The 15,281-nt window shown below is 45.0% G+C and overlaps 1 protein-coding gene across 1 annotated transcript in view; it reads right to left on the reverse strand.

Annotated features, from left to right (window-relative positions):
• Positions 1-14,122, reverse strand: part of Prrx1 (paired related homeobox 1) — a 63,194-nt gene extending 49,072 nt beyond the window's left edge. The window contains exon 1 of the mRNA XM_005363980.3: positions 13,761-14,122. Coding sequence (XP_005364037.1) covers positions 13,761-14,001 — 241 coding nt within the window. The 5' untranslated portion in view covers positions 14,002-14,122. The remainder of the gene's footprint in view (positions 1-13,760) is intronic.
• Positions 14,123-15,281: the final 1,159 nt, after the last annotated feature.

A 15,281-nucleotide genomic window follows, 5' to 3' on the forward strand; every position in this document is an offset into this window, starting at 1 on the left:
TTTTTGGAAAGCCTCATTCACTGGGTACGATGGAATAATAAATGTAACCCTTGGATCATTTTGATGCCAGTGAACCAGGTTTACACAGGAAGGAGTGTGAGTGTGTTGGAAAAGAAGCAGATGATCTGGTGTGTCTCTATTTCTTTCTCTGCAAGTCAGTAAAAGTTAGCAGCTTTGCAATACTGTATATAGCACATTGATTATGAAAACAAGGGCCAAGAGAAGGTCTTTCTAGACTCCATGCCCTCTGAAAGAGAATGGTAACCCAGAATTATCTGTGTACCCTATAGCCTGCATAGATCATAAAATAAAGACTGTCTTTTAGCAAACATGTACAAATGTTTCTCAGCCTATAAGACTGCCATTTATTTTCAGTAGATCTGTCTAGTCTTTGCCTCATATTCACTGAGACTGTTTGGGGGCATAATCCGCCTCACTCCCCAAAAAAGCAAATGGCAAGCTGCTTCCTTGGACCACACTGGGGAAGGCACACCAGTCTGGAAATAGGCTCTTCTCAGAGTGCCTCACCCATAGAGACTGGTGTTCTCCACATGTGCCACAGCTGTGAGCAACACAAATCCACTGCTTGCAAATGCCAGGGAGATCTGATTGTTAGTGGCTTGGCAAGGAAAAAAAAAACAAAGTCTTAGCTACTTTGTGATAAATGCAGTCTGTACATATTCTAGCCTTATTAGATTTCAAAGAGGAATGTGAGAAAACAGGTCACATATCAGAGGGAGGGCATAATGTTTATATTATGCAACTCATTAGGAAATTGAAGCCGGAGACTAGAAGGGCAAATTTATGTGTAGCCATAGTTAACATGGTATTATGGCTGTACAAAACCTTAATAAGCCCCAGAGAAATCTCAATGAAGTAGCCAGTGCTGCCGTAGAAACATGACAACTTGGGAGAATGCTTCATGGAGGGTCCCTGGGAACTCATTAAGTCAGGTCTGAGTTTAACAGTCTCAATACTTTGTATCCTAAATGTGTATCATAATCTATGGAATGTTCAGAAGCTCAATAGAAAATAAGAGGGATTTGCCTCCCAGTCTGTAAAGCCCATGGTGATGGCCGAAGCAGATGGGGATTAAGGATGCTCGTGCCCACTTCTGAAGCACTTCGGGTTCAGCATGGCTATTCCTCATGGAGAGAGGAAGAAGCAGGGCCTGAAAAGGGGGCTCTTTACCCAGAAAGTTCTAGGACAGACACACGCCTAGCATTCATGGTGGCATTTGTGGTGGAGCCTTGTGAGCGTCACAGAAAACCATGAGGCATCAGTTTCTAACTGTGAATTAAAAACGGATGTCTGCTTAGTCACTCAGCAAATGACATGCGGGAAGAGTTTGACTTTCAGCGTATGGGAATATTCTAATTTCAGTAGTACGAAATGGCCTCCAGCACTGACTGGGAAACCACACTGAATTTATAAGCAAGCTGGGGAGAAACGATACTTGTCAGGGATGTTTGGGGAAGTGCAGAAAAAGAAAAAGGCCAGCATTTATTTATGCCTATGACAGGAAGTGTGCTGGAGGACTGATCACTCTGTGATTATTACTCTCTCTAAGCAGTGAAACTCAGTCATCCATATTAATACATATAGACGAAGCTTGACCCCTAGAGATTTCTACCAAATCAAGTTATAAGTGGGATCATAATTTGAATAGAGAATTCTCTGAAATCACAATAAATACATACAAATTGCTAATATCCCTAAAACCCAGATAAAATATTTCCCACTTTTGTGTGTATAGTTTCTAGGCTTAGGGAATGAATTCAAGTTCTCACACATATTAATAAGCACATGCTCTCCTAATCACCTATGTTGCTAGTCCCAAAGATTCCTCATATTTTGAGAACTTGGCATAAATCTAATGAACTGTATGTCTATTTTTTTAATCTTTTCTTGATAACTTAATTTTGAAAGTTCTGTATTCTACCCCTTATGGTTTATCAATGCACATATGCTTAGCCCTTTTTATTTTATTTTATTTGTTGTTGTTTGTTGAGGCAGGGTCTCACTATGTAGCTCTGACTGTTCTGGAACTCATTATGTAGACAAGGCTGGCATCGAACTCACAGAGAACTTCTTGCCTCTGCCTTCTGAGTGCTGAGAGTAAAGGTATTAGCCACCGTGCCCAGTTGATTTTTCATTTAGTTTTAGAAGTACAAGTTTTTCCTACGGCATTTCCATGAAAGAGATAGGCAGAGCAATGGCTTTATCCTAAAGAATGGGATTACTTTTAAAAATATTTATACACCTTGGTGACATTGTTGTAAAGTAGCTTGCTTGATGCCTCCATTCCTAATTTACCCTGTTTTCTAGAGTGATGCAAGCAAACTAATTTGGTTGATGTCAAGGGTGAAGGAGTAGAATTTAAAAATATAAAAATGGAATCAGGAGAGTGAGTCACTGCACAGTACCAGTGCAACTGAGATTCTATACACAAGCAGAACTCCTATCTATAAACTGAAAACAATTACCCTAGTTTCATCTGATTCTTGGAATTAGCTTAAGAGAATTATAGAATAGCAAGTATGTGTTTTTAATGTTTGTGAAGTGGGTTTATATTTTATATGGCTTTAGCTTCCATGTATTAATGCTTTCAATACTTCATGACAAAGCGAGTAAGCCCATGCAAGTAATTAAGGACACAAATGAAATAAGCCAGCAGGGTAAGTAAATTAGGTCAGTTGAAATAATGCCACTTCCAGACCTAAACCAACACAGGCTAAATTTCCTCTCTGCTCGAAGTAGAGTTGAACCTTCAAAACAAACAAACAAACCTCAAACAGGGCAGAAAACACATATTTGCCCCATCTCAAGGAAGCAGAAAATGGAGGCAAAGGAAGTGGGGAAGAGGGAGATAAACATTTCAACAAAGATCCTAAAAAGAATCACACTCAGGAAAATTGCTCCTTCCCTGAGGGTGTTGGAGAACAGACTGTAAGAGTCGAGTGTGCAGAGATATTATTTTCTGCTTCTCTTGTCAGAAGGGATTCAGTCTTTGAAATATGTCTAGTGAACTTCAGAATTCAGCTCCATGATTAATGAACAAAATTACGTTTTATTTCTTAAATGTGTTGGGGATTCATCCTGTGGTCTTCCCCCGGTCTTGAGGATTAGAGCGGCTGGAAGGCACATCTGGTTACAGGCAGCCAGCTCTCTGGGTGTTCTTTCTTCCCTCCTTTAGAAGAAGAAGGCAATGTGGGGAACTGCAGAAACTTTTATTGGGTAAGTGTGGTTTTTTTAATTCTCAAAAATGGTGCTGACTCTATTCCCTCTAATGAGAAAGAGAAAAAGTAATTATTAAGATCTATAAAAATATATCTAATTCATAAAAGAAAAGCTTTTATTTAGCATAGCGTTATACCCCTTGTTAATTTCCCCCCTCAATACAATGTTTGTATTCATAGGGAAAGTATTTTAATGGCAATCTGCCTTGGAATGATTTTTAAATAGACTTCAAAATAACAATTTCATATCTTCCTTATAACTATCACTTTAAACAAAAACTCATGTCTGGATAAAATTCAGTATCTTTGTTTTGTTTTTGTCTTTTTTTAATGCTTCTTACTTTGTCAAAATGTTTCACTGGGTCCTGAATCTGCCACTGTGTCTATCATTCTACAAAGCACAAAAGAATGTATGACTTCCAATATTTAATAAAAGGAAATGCAAGATCCAAGAACCTACAAAACAAAAAACAAACAAAAAAAAAACCAAGAAACCATGTTGGACTCCACTTTGTGTCCACTTGGTGAGCACGCTTTACCACTTATGTCAAAAAATAATCCTGTGGAAAATCCCCTTTCAGTGTGGTCTAGAAGTATCCTTTAGATAGATATGAGGCGGTCTTTTCCAACTTCAGAATATGTGTGCTCATGTCTGGAGAAGGTTCTCAACTAGAACAGGCAAAAGGAGAAAGAAACCATTTCTTCTGAAAGCCTTCGGGCTGGAGATGCCTCCAGTGGGAGTTGAGAAGGCTGAGATTTGACTGCCCTGGAGGGCCAAGGTTTGCAGAACCTTCCGAGACATTGTTTGCATGTTTGTTTGTTTAACTTTCCTGATGAGAATAAGCGGGATAAATGTTTATGTGTTTGCTTGTTTAAAGGAAACCGGATATTTGACAATGGGCTTAAAAACTCCTCTGCTGATTAAAGAACCACCAGTCATCCAGGATGCTAATACCACATAATCAAAAATTGTTTAAACAAGACTAAAAAGAAAACACTTCAATGTCAAAATATTAACTGTATTTTCCTCAGGATAGTGAAATAATGGAAACTTCACTTTTTCATTTGAAATTTTAATGTAAATAAATATAGTTATCTAAAATACATACATGCCACTCTTGGTTTTTACCTTATAACAGAACAAACGATCAAAAACTTTGCAGGTAGAAAGCAGTGGGTAGAAGGCCTCCAGGCAGATGTGTCTACATAGTATTTGAGGAAATATGCCCCACCCCACAGTCTCTAGTGTTAAGAAAATGCTTAAGGCACATTCACAATCCTAAAATATTTTTAAAATAAGTAAACAATACATGTGGAAGCGCTGAGTGTTTCTAGAATGTGCGCTGAGGAAAGGAATTTACAGGAAGGGGTTTGCAGGGACCAGGATTAAGCAGGGGCATCCCAAAGCGTTGTGGAAATAGAACCTTGGAAGGTAACACGCGTGGTGTGAGCCCTTCCACATAGAAGCCAAGAGACAGAAATGAGGCTCGTGCATAGGAATCCACTTGCCTGCCTAGCATCCGAGGGCAGAGCAGCAAGACAGCTTCTGTCGGGATTTCAGCTTATGAACAGGGCAAGTTGCTGGGGCGGGATGGAAAGAAAGATTGTAGAGAATGGGCTTAAGAGAAAATCAAAATCAGGGTAAGCCATCCATCCTTGATGCTGAAAAGGTTGCAAAGCAATTGTGCATTCTAATGAAGGGTGGGAGCTGGGATTTTTAAACGATGTATTTGGGGGGAGAAGCCATCACCAGAACTCTCCAGTTGTGTATTAAGGATTTGGTCCACACCTTTCTTATCTCAACACCTGAGCATAGGGGAAGACAAGGATGCACTGTGGGGAAACTGACAGGAAAGGAGGAGGAGGAGGTGGTGTAGGTAGACCTGCTAGGGGTTTAAAGGAGGGGGGGTTGGGTAGATTTTAAAGGTAAACTCGCAGGGAATTAGAGATGGAGTCAGCAAAGGCCTCAGGGATGACTGTGACACCCTTCGGGTTTGCCATGTTTTGCCACCTAGGGAAACAGGAAAATCTATCTGAGGATCAAAGGAAGGGAGTCCCATGCTTTGCTGTTTCTGAGGCCAAAACACTTTAGTGACATTGGAACAGCAACATCAAGTAGGTGGCCGCATCCCTAGCTCAGCCTCTTCCATAGAATCCTAAAGCTGTGAGAGAGGGAAGAATAATCTACAAATGGCTGCCCACATGAAGATGGGCGCAGGCAAAAAGCAGGAAGTGGGAAGGAGAAACTAACACGCAGAGTACTTACGCCATAAGGATGGCTTTTATTTGGAAGTGCTTCCTTAGCACTAGCGAGCACAGACAACTAGTTGACAGCTGTCTACATGTCACGGCTGCCATGAGCTATGGCAGCATTTGTTGAAGAAACGCTGCTAGGAAGTGAAAAGGAGTGTAAGCATGCAAATAATTATTTAATGCTGCCTGGTCTGGATTAATTGTGATTCATGAAAATGGCAAGGTGCAAAGATTTAGAATCAGTATGCTTTCCATTAGGACCTTCAGTTCTGTGGAACTAATCAATGACCCCGAAAAGAAACAGAATACAATAAACAATCTCCCAAACTCCAATCACCAACAAGTTCCTCACTGAGGAGAGGCTGGGTATGGTAGTGCGTGCCTATGATTCTAACTTACAGGAGTCAGAGGCAGGAGGATTACTGTAAGTTCAAAGCTAGTCGAGTCTGTGTAAGAGTTCCCAGATACCCAGGGCTGCATGGTGAGACCCTGTCCTAAGAACCCCCAAATTAAAAATGAAATAATAAACTGAGTTAGCAAAGAGGAAGAATGCAGGTGGCTATCTGGTATAGTATACCTACTTGAGCTCGACACCCCTCTCTTTCAGAAGATGCCAGAACATAATATTTAAGGGATGCTTTAAGTTCCAGCACCAAACTTGTTGAGGCAGAGGATCACAAAGAAAAGAAAGTAAAAGGGACAGGGTGCTGGGACACGATGCTCTCACCACCCACAGGGCCCAAGCAATCCTACTGACCTCTTGGCAGCCTGGCACTGGATCTGTAGAAAGATTGCAAGGAAACATAAGAAAACGTGTTTCTCTGCATGTGCCCACTTCTGGCCTGGCCCTTGACTTTGCCCATAGTGAAGTGGACTGACATTAGCACATTCTGGCACAGGGTTCTGATTGAGTTGTGCCCTTTGGCCTTGAAGTTGTATTTCTGAGTCTCTTTTGAAAAGATTTGGCCTCCTTGTATGTCCTCAGCATATAACTGAGAGAGCACCCATCTGTTTTTATGCTTATTTATAACTGCACCTCCTTCCAGCACTGTGAGGTCCTTTAAAATATAACGACATGAGTAATGAGGATAAAATAGCTGAATGGGATGAATGTCCTCGCTCTCTGACACAGGGTTGTGGGAAAGTAATCCCCCTCACAATTCTGGCCTCCTGCTTCTACTTCTACTGAACATCTCGGGTCAGATCGTCTGGAAAAGTTCGCATTCGACGCCATTTATGATAAAACAACAGTGTCTTCATTGAGTCATTGTGCTTCCCCCAGAGTTGCCTCACCTCGCTCTAGCCATCCTTAGGTAAGAAGAGAATTAAAAGAACTGTAAAATTTACCAGAGTGGGGGTGTAAGAATTTATCCTAAAGTTCTTCAAGTCTGACCATAACGGATCAGATTTAGGGATTGGAAGTCACTTCAAGTGTTCCGATTTCAGTGCCATGCAAGAGTTGGGGCAGTTTTTGCCTTCCTCTCAAGGAAAAGTGTTACCCTTACTCCAGAGGGCCAGATTTCCTGCCCTATTTGAACACTCTAAGGGTTTCCATTGCAGTCTGAAACATCTTGCTTATACCAGCCAAGATTCTACCTCTTCCTTTAAAACCTCCAGCACATTTGGACACACACACACACACACACACACAGAGTTACATTCACATTTGCAGGGCAAATCCCCGCCCGCTCCCTAGAATCCACACACCAGTTCTAGAAGCTATAACTGAAGGGCCAGTCTTCCGGCCCCACCTCCTGCTACCTCTTCCTTCTTACCCTGGAATCTTGATCGGAGTCATTTCAAAGGAGCTGAGAAAAGTAGCCCTCTTCCCTAGCAGCTATCTCCTTGTTTCTGTCGAGCTACAAGTGCATGGAATATATTCATACAGTCCCTGAAGTGTCTTCATGCTATCAGGATTTGCTGTGTTCTCCTGGCCTAGGACTGGAGTCTTTTTTTTTAAGGCAAAATAACCTCAGCCCTGGAGAACTGCACCCCCTATTGGAAAGAAAAGGCAAGGAGGAACCAGTCAGACTAGGTTGGTGGTCCTACCCTGCAAAATGCAGGAGGGGGATGTAGGTGGAGTAGGCAGGTTTGCATCTTCGCTTGGGCAGAGACAAAAGCAGTTCAAATCAAGGCACTGAAGACTGTGTTTTGAAATTAAAAATCTTTGTTCAATTAATTCCTCTTTACCTGATACACACACACACACACACACACACACACCAGATTACTACTATTTCTCATGAACATTCCAAATTTATTCAAGTTGGGCCTAATGAAACCAAGAATTCTCAGGAACTGAAACTCTCTCACTCTGCAGAGTAGCAAGGAGTTTCGTGCACTTAGGACCCAAGAATGTATGTGGTCACAACTCAGTCCTTGTCTGTATTTGAGGACCCCACAGAGGACAGAAATCTAAGATTTTGACTGTTCTTGACTCTTCTAAAAGGTCACTGTGAGTTTCATTTGGCATAATTTTTATTTCTTTCACAAGATGTCCATAAGTGGTTACCAAGAAAGGAGTGGCATCATTCCTCTAAACTACCAAGGCTGTCACCCTCTGTAATCAGCTTCTCAGATATTTTAATTAAGCAATTTCAATGCCAATGAAATTCTGTAATCCTTAAAAATCTTACAGCAAAATTGATATGTCATAGAAGTCTGTATGAACAACTATTTGAGACTTCTATTTACGGATATCAAAAACTACTAATATTCAGTCTCCAGTAGACTCCAGTCTCCAGTAGACGAGACATCTTTCTGTGAAAATAAATTTGCTAGCTTTCTTAGAAACACCCATGACTGGCCTGCTCTCCTTTCTCTGCTGCCTTCATCTGTACCGGCCCAACCAGAAGCCACATTTAGAAAAAGGAGGGCACGGTGCTTTGCTGCTATTTTCATTACCGCTTGAGAATATTGATTTTTTTCACTTGAGCGTTGTTAGCTTGCACACCAAGGTCTTTGTTTTTTTCCCCCCAAGAATCCAAATTCGTGTGGATCGATACCATTATCAAAGACATCTACATCTTCTTTCTCTTGATAAAGAGGGAGTTACAGTATAGGAAACCCGTGGGAGGTGGTACCTCAGCATCAGAGAAAATAGAGAAAGGAAGGAGAAATGGTCAGTCACAGGGTAATGCTCTGCATGCAGGTAGTTCTCGAATTGTTGGGGCACACAATGGCCATAGAGAGCTGGGCATGTAACAACAATAAAATTCATCATTTTTTTATACATGGGTCTAGTCCTTAAGGTCCCTGTTATTAAATTTACCAAGACTTAGCCAGAGCATGCTGAGACCCATATTTTACTTTTCTTTGGGAAGAAGACTACTGTCCAACTAAAAATCTCTTCTCGTCCACCCCTAACCCAATGCAAAGCCTATCTCCTTTTCTATAAATACCCCATTCCAGGTTCAAAGTGCTTCCTCATGTGGCTCTTCCAAGGGGTTAATAAAAAGAGCATTCCACAGCACGCAAAGAGGATGGAGCCTTAAGCTGGAGGCTCCCTGGGGTCACAGTGCAAGACCCGAAGGCACAAAAGTTTGCAACAACTGGGTAGCAGCAGCTCTAGCGTCCTCCCCACGGAGGGGTTGGGGTCTGCTTTGGCGGGAGGCTCCCCTTCCGCTGCAGTGGGCCGGTAAACACCACAGAAGAAGACAAGTGTAAACTCTTCAAAATAAAACAGTTGATCTAGGAACCCTCGTAGCTGAAAATCTACCGCTGTCAGTGGATGCACAGGACTCAGTGCCGCCTGCCTGGAGCAGCGGACAAAACTCTTCAGAACTTGGTCCTGGGTAGAAGTAACACAAAATCCGGGACTTGAAGTCCCTGCTATCGAAAAGTACCCGCTGCTTTGGAACTGATGCTTCACCTAGGGCACGAGCTGGCATTAGTGATTTAGGGATGATTGATTCACTCCTGTTGTAAAATCTAAAATGATTTTCCTGGGAAGACAAAGGAACCACTGACCAGGGTGAGTGCGATCCACTGCGGAGTCTGCCTTGCTACCCAGCGCCCTGCCTCGAGGGCCACTTAAGAAAGGTCACCAAATACGGGAGCAAAGGCTATGGCTAGTATAAGATGCTACAGGGTATTGGAAAAGGTTTTACAGAGAATGAGATCCGGGCAATGATGCCTAGAGTTGATTATCTGTAGCATCAAAGAGTCTGCTGAGCCTGAGCCCTTGACTCCTATGGGGCCCAATTCCCTAACAACTTCAAACCCCAAGTTGTCATTGGTCCCCAAACATCGAAGTTACTAGATTGTCTTTTTCTCTGAAAATTTTAAACGGAGGCCACCAGGCTCTAAGCCCCTGCACGTAAAATAAGCAATTCACCAGCCTTTGCATTAAACTTAATGCTTTGGGGACTCCCTTGCTCCGGAATTTCATCCCCTACTCCCATAAAGAGAAAATTTTCCAGGCCACCCTTAAAATGACTTGCTTTATTATCTCCATCTTGAATTAAGATCTTTGAGGCCTGAATTCAAATTCAAAGTACCAGCGCGGGGCATACATTCCCAGGGTGGTGCTGTGAAAGATACTTCTGGCGCCATAACTATTGCGAAATGAGACGCTGCGGGGAGAGAGGGAATTGATATTATTTTGATGCGGATTCCAACTGGGGAGCGCCCTAGAGAAAGTTCCCGCTCTCCTGGGCGTTTCTCTGGCATAGAGGAATTGGGGAGCTGGGCCAGCGAGAGTGGGTTGGTGGATCTGGAGGGCGACCGTCTGCCTGCGTTTACACCTCTCCGTTTGAGACAAATCGATTTCCCGCGCCGCTGTTCCGCATTTGCATCCACCAAGGGCCAGGACCCAGCTGTGCCCGGGTGCACACTTAGCGCTGGCTGGTGAATGTGTGCGTGCGCGCGCGCGTGTCTAATTGACTTTCCGTCTACCTTTTTATGACTACATGTGTTTCCAACAAAAGGTCTTATTAGGACAATCTGGTTTCACTAATTTAGAGGTTGGGAATGTGGAAGGCAGGCGTTTTTTTTTTTTTTTAAGAGTTTGCAGAAGTTGAAATTAAGAAGTTGACAGCGGAATGAACTGTCCTCCCAAGAGCAGGTCTGCTTGTTTTTATGAGTCCTTACTCTCCCTTCTTACTTATCCCTGCTCTGCCATCACCAGCGTTCATACAACAAACGTCCCTCCACTGGTTTAGCCGCTAAAGGATCCGAAAAGATTGAGAAAAAATACACTGGGAAAATAAAAAATAAAATCAGTTCTTCCACTGAAGGGAAAACAAAGTGAGAATAAGCCCCCACCCAGGGGAAGAGCGGGAGAATAAGATAGCTGACTTACTGTAGGAAGGGTCAATAAGGACTCCTTACTTTTTACAACAGAGCTGGCAAGCAGAAGCATCTGTTGGGTGTTCCCATCTCTTTAAAGGGAAGGGTCTATTCCTTTCCCACTCTGAGCACCTGATGCCCTGTGAACTTCCCCATCCTTTGTGACCCCAAGTGTGACCCCTAAATCCCTCACAGCCAGATCTCTGCAGTAGCTCCCCTCTATGCCTGACTCCCCTCTTCTCTGTCTATAATCTGAGCTTTACTGCCAGCCTCCAAGCTAGAGTACCAGTGATCTTGACTTCCAAGTAGCTCACAGTTTCCTCTGCTTTCTACCTGACATCTAAGAATAAGGATGGGGTTCCATGGGGCTGCTTGTCTTACCAGACAAGAGTCTCCTGTTATCACCCCCATGGAGAAGAGGAGGTCAGAGAAAACATCACTACCAAAAGCAATAGTTTCTTAGTACAGCCCTGCGGCTCATCTCCCAGCAAAGGCAAAGTCAGCCTGTGCCTATGTGTAGTTTCCCTGAATTCTCTCTCAGTTTTAGGTGCTTGTCACTTATACCCCTTACCACAGCCAGCATCTGTTGAGTAGTGACTGTCCTGTTTAGTGCATCCTTTCCCTAGGCTAACCTTAAGAGGCTCGGTTCCCTCTCTGGGTCCTCTCTTCATCTGCCTCTCTATTCGTTACAAGTATGAGTGAGATAAGGCTGGGTTTGATGCAGGCAGATTCACAGAGTCCTGTCCCTCTCTCTGTGGGCAAAAGATTCCCCAACCCAGCTGGAAACCTTATGCTTGTCCAGGAGATTCCTAAGCATGATGTAACCTTGGTGGTTCTAGGCCCAAGTCTCAAAAAAACCATTCTCCAGATTCAACCAGCCCCAGGGCAGCCCCTTCAAATCCACTCCACAGCGGCCTCCTTGGCCTAGGTTTTCTGTATCCCTACTGTTAGACCACGACACTCCTCAACTCCCTTCTCCTGTGGTTTCCTTAAAGGAGAAAAACAAAGCAAAGCAAACAAAATCACTACTTTCTGTCTGCTTCCAGCCCCACAGTTTCTGATACTGACTGCCTCTCCCTCTGTGGCTTTTGCTGGCTGAGGCCAGCCTTGGTCCTGCTTTTCCTATGCTCCAGCCTTCTCTTGGAGCAAAGCAATACTGGTTTCCTCTCTCCTGCCCACGCTGGTCTTCTCCACAGCAGTTTCCTTACAGCTTGTTTTCTGTGGGGTAGTGTGTATGTGCGTGGTGGTGTGAGGTTCCAACATCCAGGTCTTCAAACAGTGCTAACTGCTGGGACAGATCATAAATGTGGAGAAACTGTCCTGACTGTCACAGAGCAGCTACAACTGGGGTTCCAGGGACCACTGTCCTTGTCTTTGTTTTACATTTTCCCTAATGAAAGGTTTTTTTTAAAAAAAAAAATAACCATAGAGTTTCATAGCCCATTTCGTTGGTGTTTCAGATACCCCATCCATGAGATACCAGCTTCCCCCAAATACTTCCCAGAATAACTATAGATCCAAACCTAGTCCTTACCCAGAGTTTGGGAACTCTGATTCTTCCTGGGTGTGGTAATTCAAATGGCTACTTCAAACCTCTTCATCCAGTTTTTGTGGCAGTCGGTGGGCCCAATCCAGAGCTGACTGTCCCCCAGGTTACTGCCCTCTGAACTAGTTCAATCCCAGCAGACTGAACTAGGGACCAGCGCCCTGACCTGATTAGGGCTCTCCAGTGGCCTGCTTCAGGGAGCCTGGCCCCCACCACTGTGCCTAGGTACCATTCCCAGCTGTTTCCGACGCCAACTTGCTTCAAATGTCTTTTTAAAATTATTATTTGGAAGTCTAAGAAGGCCAGTGTCTTGAGAGAATCATAGACTGTCCAGGGGCCACCAAACTGCAAAGTTCACGAAAGCCATCAGCATAAAAAGATAAGGAAAGAGTCATTTTCGAACTTTCTACCGAAGGGAAATAGTATCTCTCTGTATGCATCTGACTAGAAGCCACTTGGGATGAACCAGGTGGCAAGTGTGTTATATACTCAGGGACCACCACGACACATGCTTGTGGCAAGTCTTTTTGTAAGGGCAAAGTTAATAAGTCTGAGGTGAACATTTAGTGGAGAGGAGGTGGGCAGTGAGAGAGGGTGGGTAAGGTAGCTTGTACACTGATGTTTTCTAGAAATCTAGGTGCCAAAAGGCCGCGCTACACTAGGATTTAGGCCTGCAACCCGCGATTCCCGGTGCCCCTTTGGTGCTAGATCAAGTTGGACAGAGTTTTGGATTTTGCTACTAAAGAACATTCTTCTAGCTTCACCAGGGTTTGCCCTAACAGATGGGCTTTTGGCTGCAGCTCAAAACTGATTCGCGGGTAGAAGTGACAGCAGGGGGCAGAGAGCAAGGCTAGGCTACTAGGGCTGGGCATTCCCGTGCCGCCTTTGGCCTTTTCCAGGCCTGGGTCACAGACACTGGAGTGTGCAACCTGAGTGGCTTCTGCCAGGTTCCCTTGAACACAGTGCTTTTCCTTCAGCCCCACAGAAGAAGCGCTCCCAAGGCCCACCCAGCATCTTTGTTGGCTGTTTTCTATAACGGAGGTGGCTGTGCAGTCTGCGCTCTGGCCAGACCGCTCCTACCCTGGCGCAGACCCCTGCGAGATTTCTGGCCGCTGCTCCTGCCCCAAACCGTGATGCAGCCTAGGCGGCTGGAGACAGTCGTTGCCGCAGAGTCCCTGTCTGGGATCGCCTGGCCTCCCAGCGTCCCTGGGCCTCCGAGTCTCTTCTCCAGCATCCGCTAGGCTTACACCCTTGGCGGAGCCCTCTTTTTCTCAGCCCTCTTTTTGCGATCAGCCACTTTTCCCAGGACTCTTAACTTCCTCATCTTCACCTCTTCCAGAAACCTAAGTCTAGAACATGGTCCCGCCGCCCTTCCCGGGCCTCCACCCTCTGTCCCCAGTACACAATTCCCGGAGCACGCGCCCCTCACTCACTGTCCTGCTGAGGGGTGTCGCTGCCACTGGTCAGTCCCGGTGATTCCAGCAGGCTCCTGCCCGCCTCGCCCACACTTTCGTCCGCCTGTGCCGCCACCATGTCCCCGGCTTCCTCCAGGTCTAGCAGGTGACTGACGGAGAAGTTCTTTTTCGCCTGCAGGGTGTCGAGGTTGCCCGGGCTGTCCAAGCGGCCGCCCAGCGCCGGTTGCCGCTCCAGAACGTGCCCGTAGCTGGAGGTCATGGTCTCCCCTCCAATCCCACCCACCCCCCTCTTCCCGCTCGAATCAACACCAAACGCTGTGGGCGCGAGGGGGGGAGAGGAGCCGAGTGGGGAAGAAAGAGGGGGGAGTGGAGGGAGAGAGAGAGAGAGAGAGAGAGAGAGAGAGAGAGAGAGAGAGAGAGAGAGAGGAGAGAGAAGAACTTTCCCGCAGCTTCGGTTGGTTCCCTGAAGCCAAGTCCGGCGCGGTCCAAAGAGACAATCCACACCAAAAAGTTAAAAAAAAAAAAAAAGTTACCCTGTGCTTAAATCAGGAAGAAAAAAGTATCCCTTCGAACTCTCAAAAAGCGTCCACACACAGACACTAAAAATAATAATAAGGGGGAGAGAGGAAAGGGGAGGCCAGCAGGGCGGGGGAGTTAGGCAAACAGAAGAGAGAAGAAGGGGTGGAGAGAAGAATCAAAGTGGGTTAAAAAAAAAAAAAAGGTTAAAAAAGTTATTCCCCGGCAAGAGTTCAAGCACCAACAGAAGGAGGCTTGTTCCAGCTTTAAAATGTCTTCAAGAAAGCGCGTTCCCCTCTCTGCACTCCTGTGGATTCTCGGGAGTGACTAGGATTTCAGGAGAGTGATGTCTTGCAGATGTATTAGAGGGCAGGATTCTCACTTTACTTTTCGTAAGGAGAAAAAAAATAAGAAATAAAGAAGTAGGGCTTCAAGAGTCAGCAGAGGGCGGCGGGTCCCCCCTTCCCTCCTCTCTCTCTCTCTCCCCTCAGTTGAGTTCCTCTCCCCTTCTCAGTCGGATCAAGAAGCTCTCTGGCACTTCAAAAGGCACAGACTGGCATGGAGAGGAGGCTTTGTAGGGAATACAAGAAAATTGGAGACCCCTGGGAGGGCAGATCTCCACTTAATGGGAGCCTGTAATTACGTGGCAAAGCCTTTGTGCGGCGCCTGACGTTTTACAGACCCCCTTTCTCCATCTCCATCTCCTTCCTCCTTTCCCTCGGACCGAAAAAAAAAAACCTGTCTGATTAAGAAAACCCCCTTTGCGAGAAAGAGAGAGGGGGGGAGCAAGAGAGAGGGCGAGAGGGAGGGAGGAGGGCCAGAGAGGGAGGGAAGCAGAGGAGAGCCCCTTTGGATTTTTTTAAATAAAGGTCTAATTATCATTCCCTCGCAGTAGTATCACGGAGACGGAGAAAAAGGAGCCGAAACCCACAGTCACTTTAAACGGGCTGATTATTTTGTTTGGGCATTAACTCCTCCGGATTTGTTTGAAATTCTGTTGGAAAATCTCATTTGCATGCTTTG

This window comes from Microtus ochrogaster (genome assembly GCF_000317375.1).
Source record: "Microtus ochrogaster isolate Prairie Vole_2 chromosome 6 unlocalized genomic scaffold, MicOch1.0 chr6_random_2, whole genome shotgun sequence".
Taxonomy (NCBI): domain Eukaryota; kingdom Metazoa; phylum Chordata; class Mammalia; order Rodentia; family Cricetidae; genus Microtus; species Microtus ochrogaster.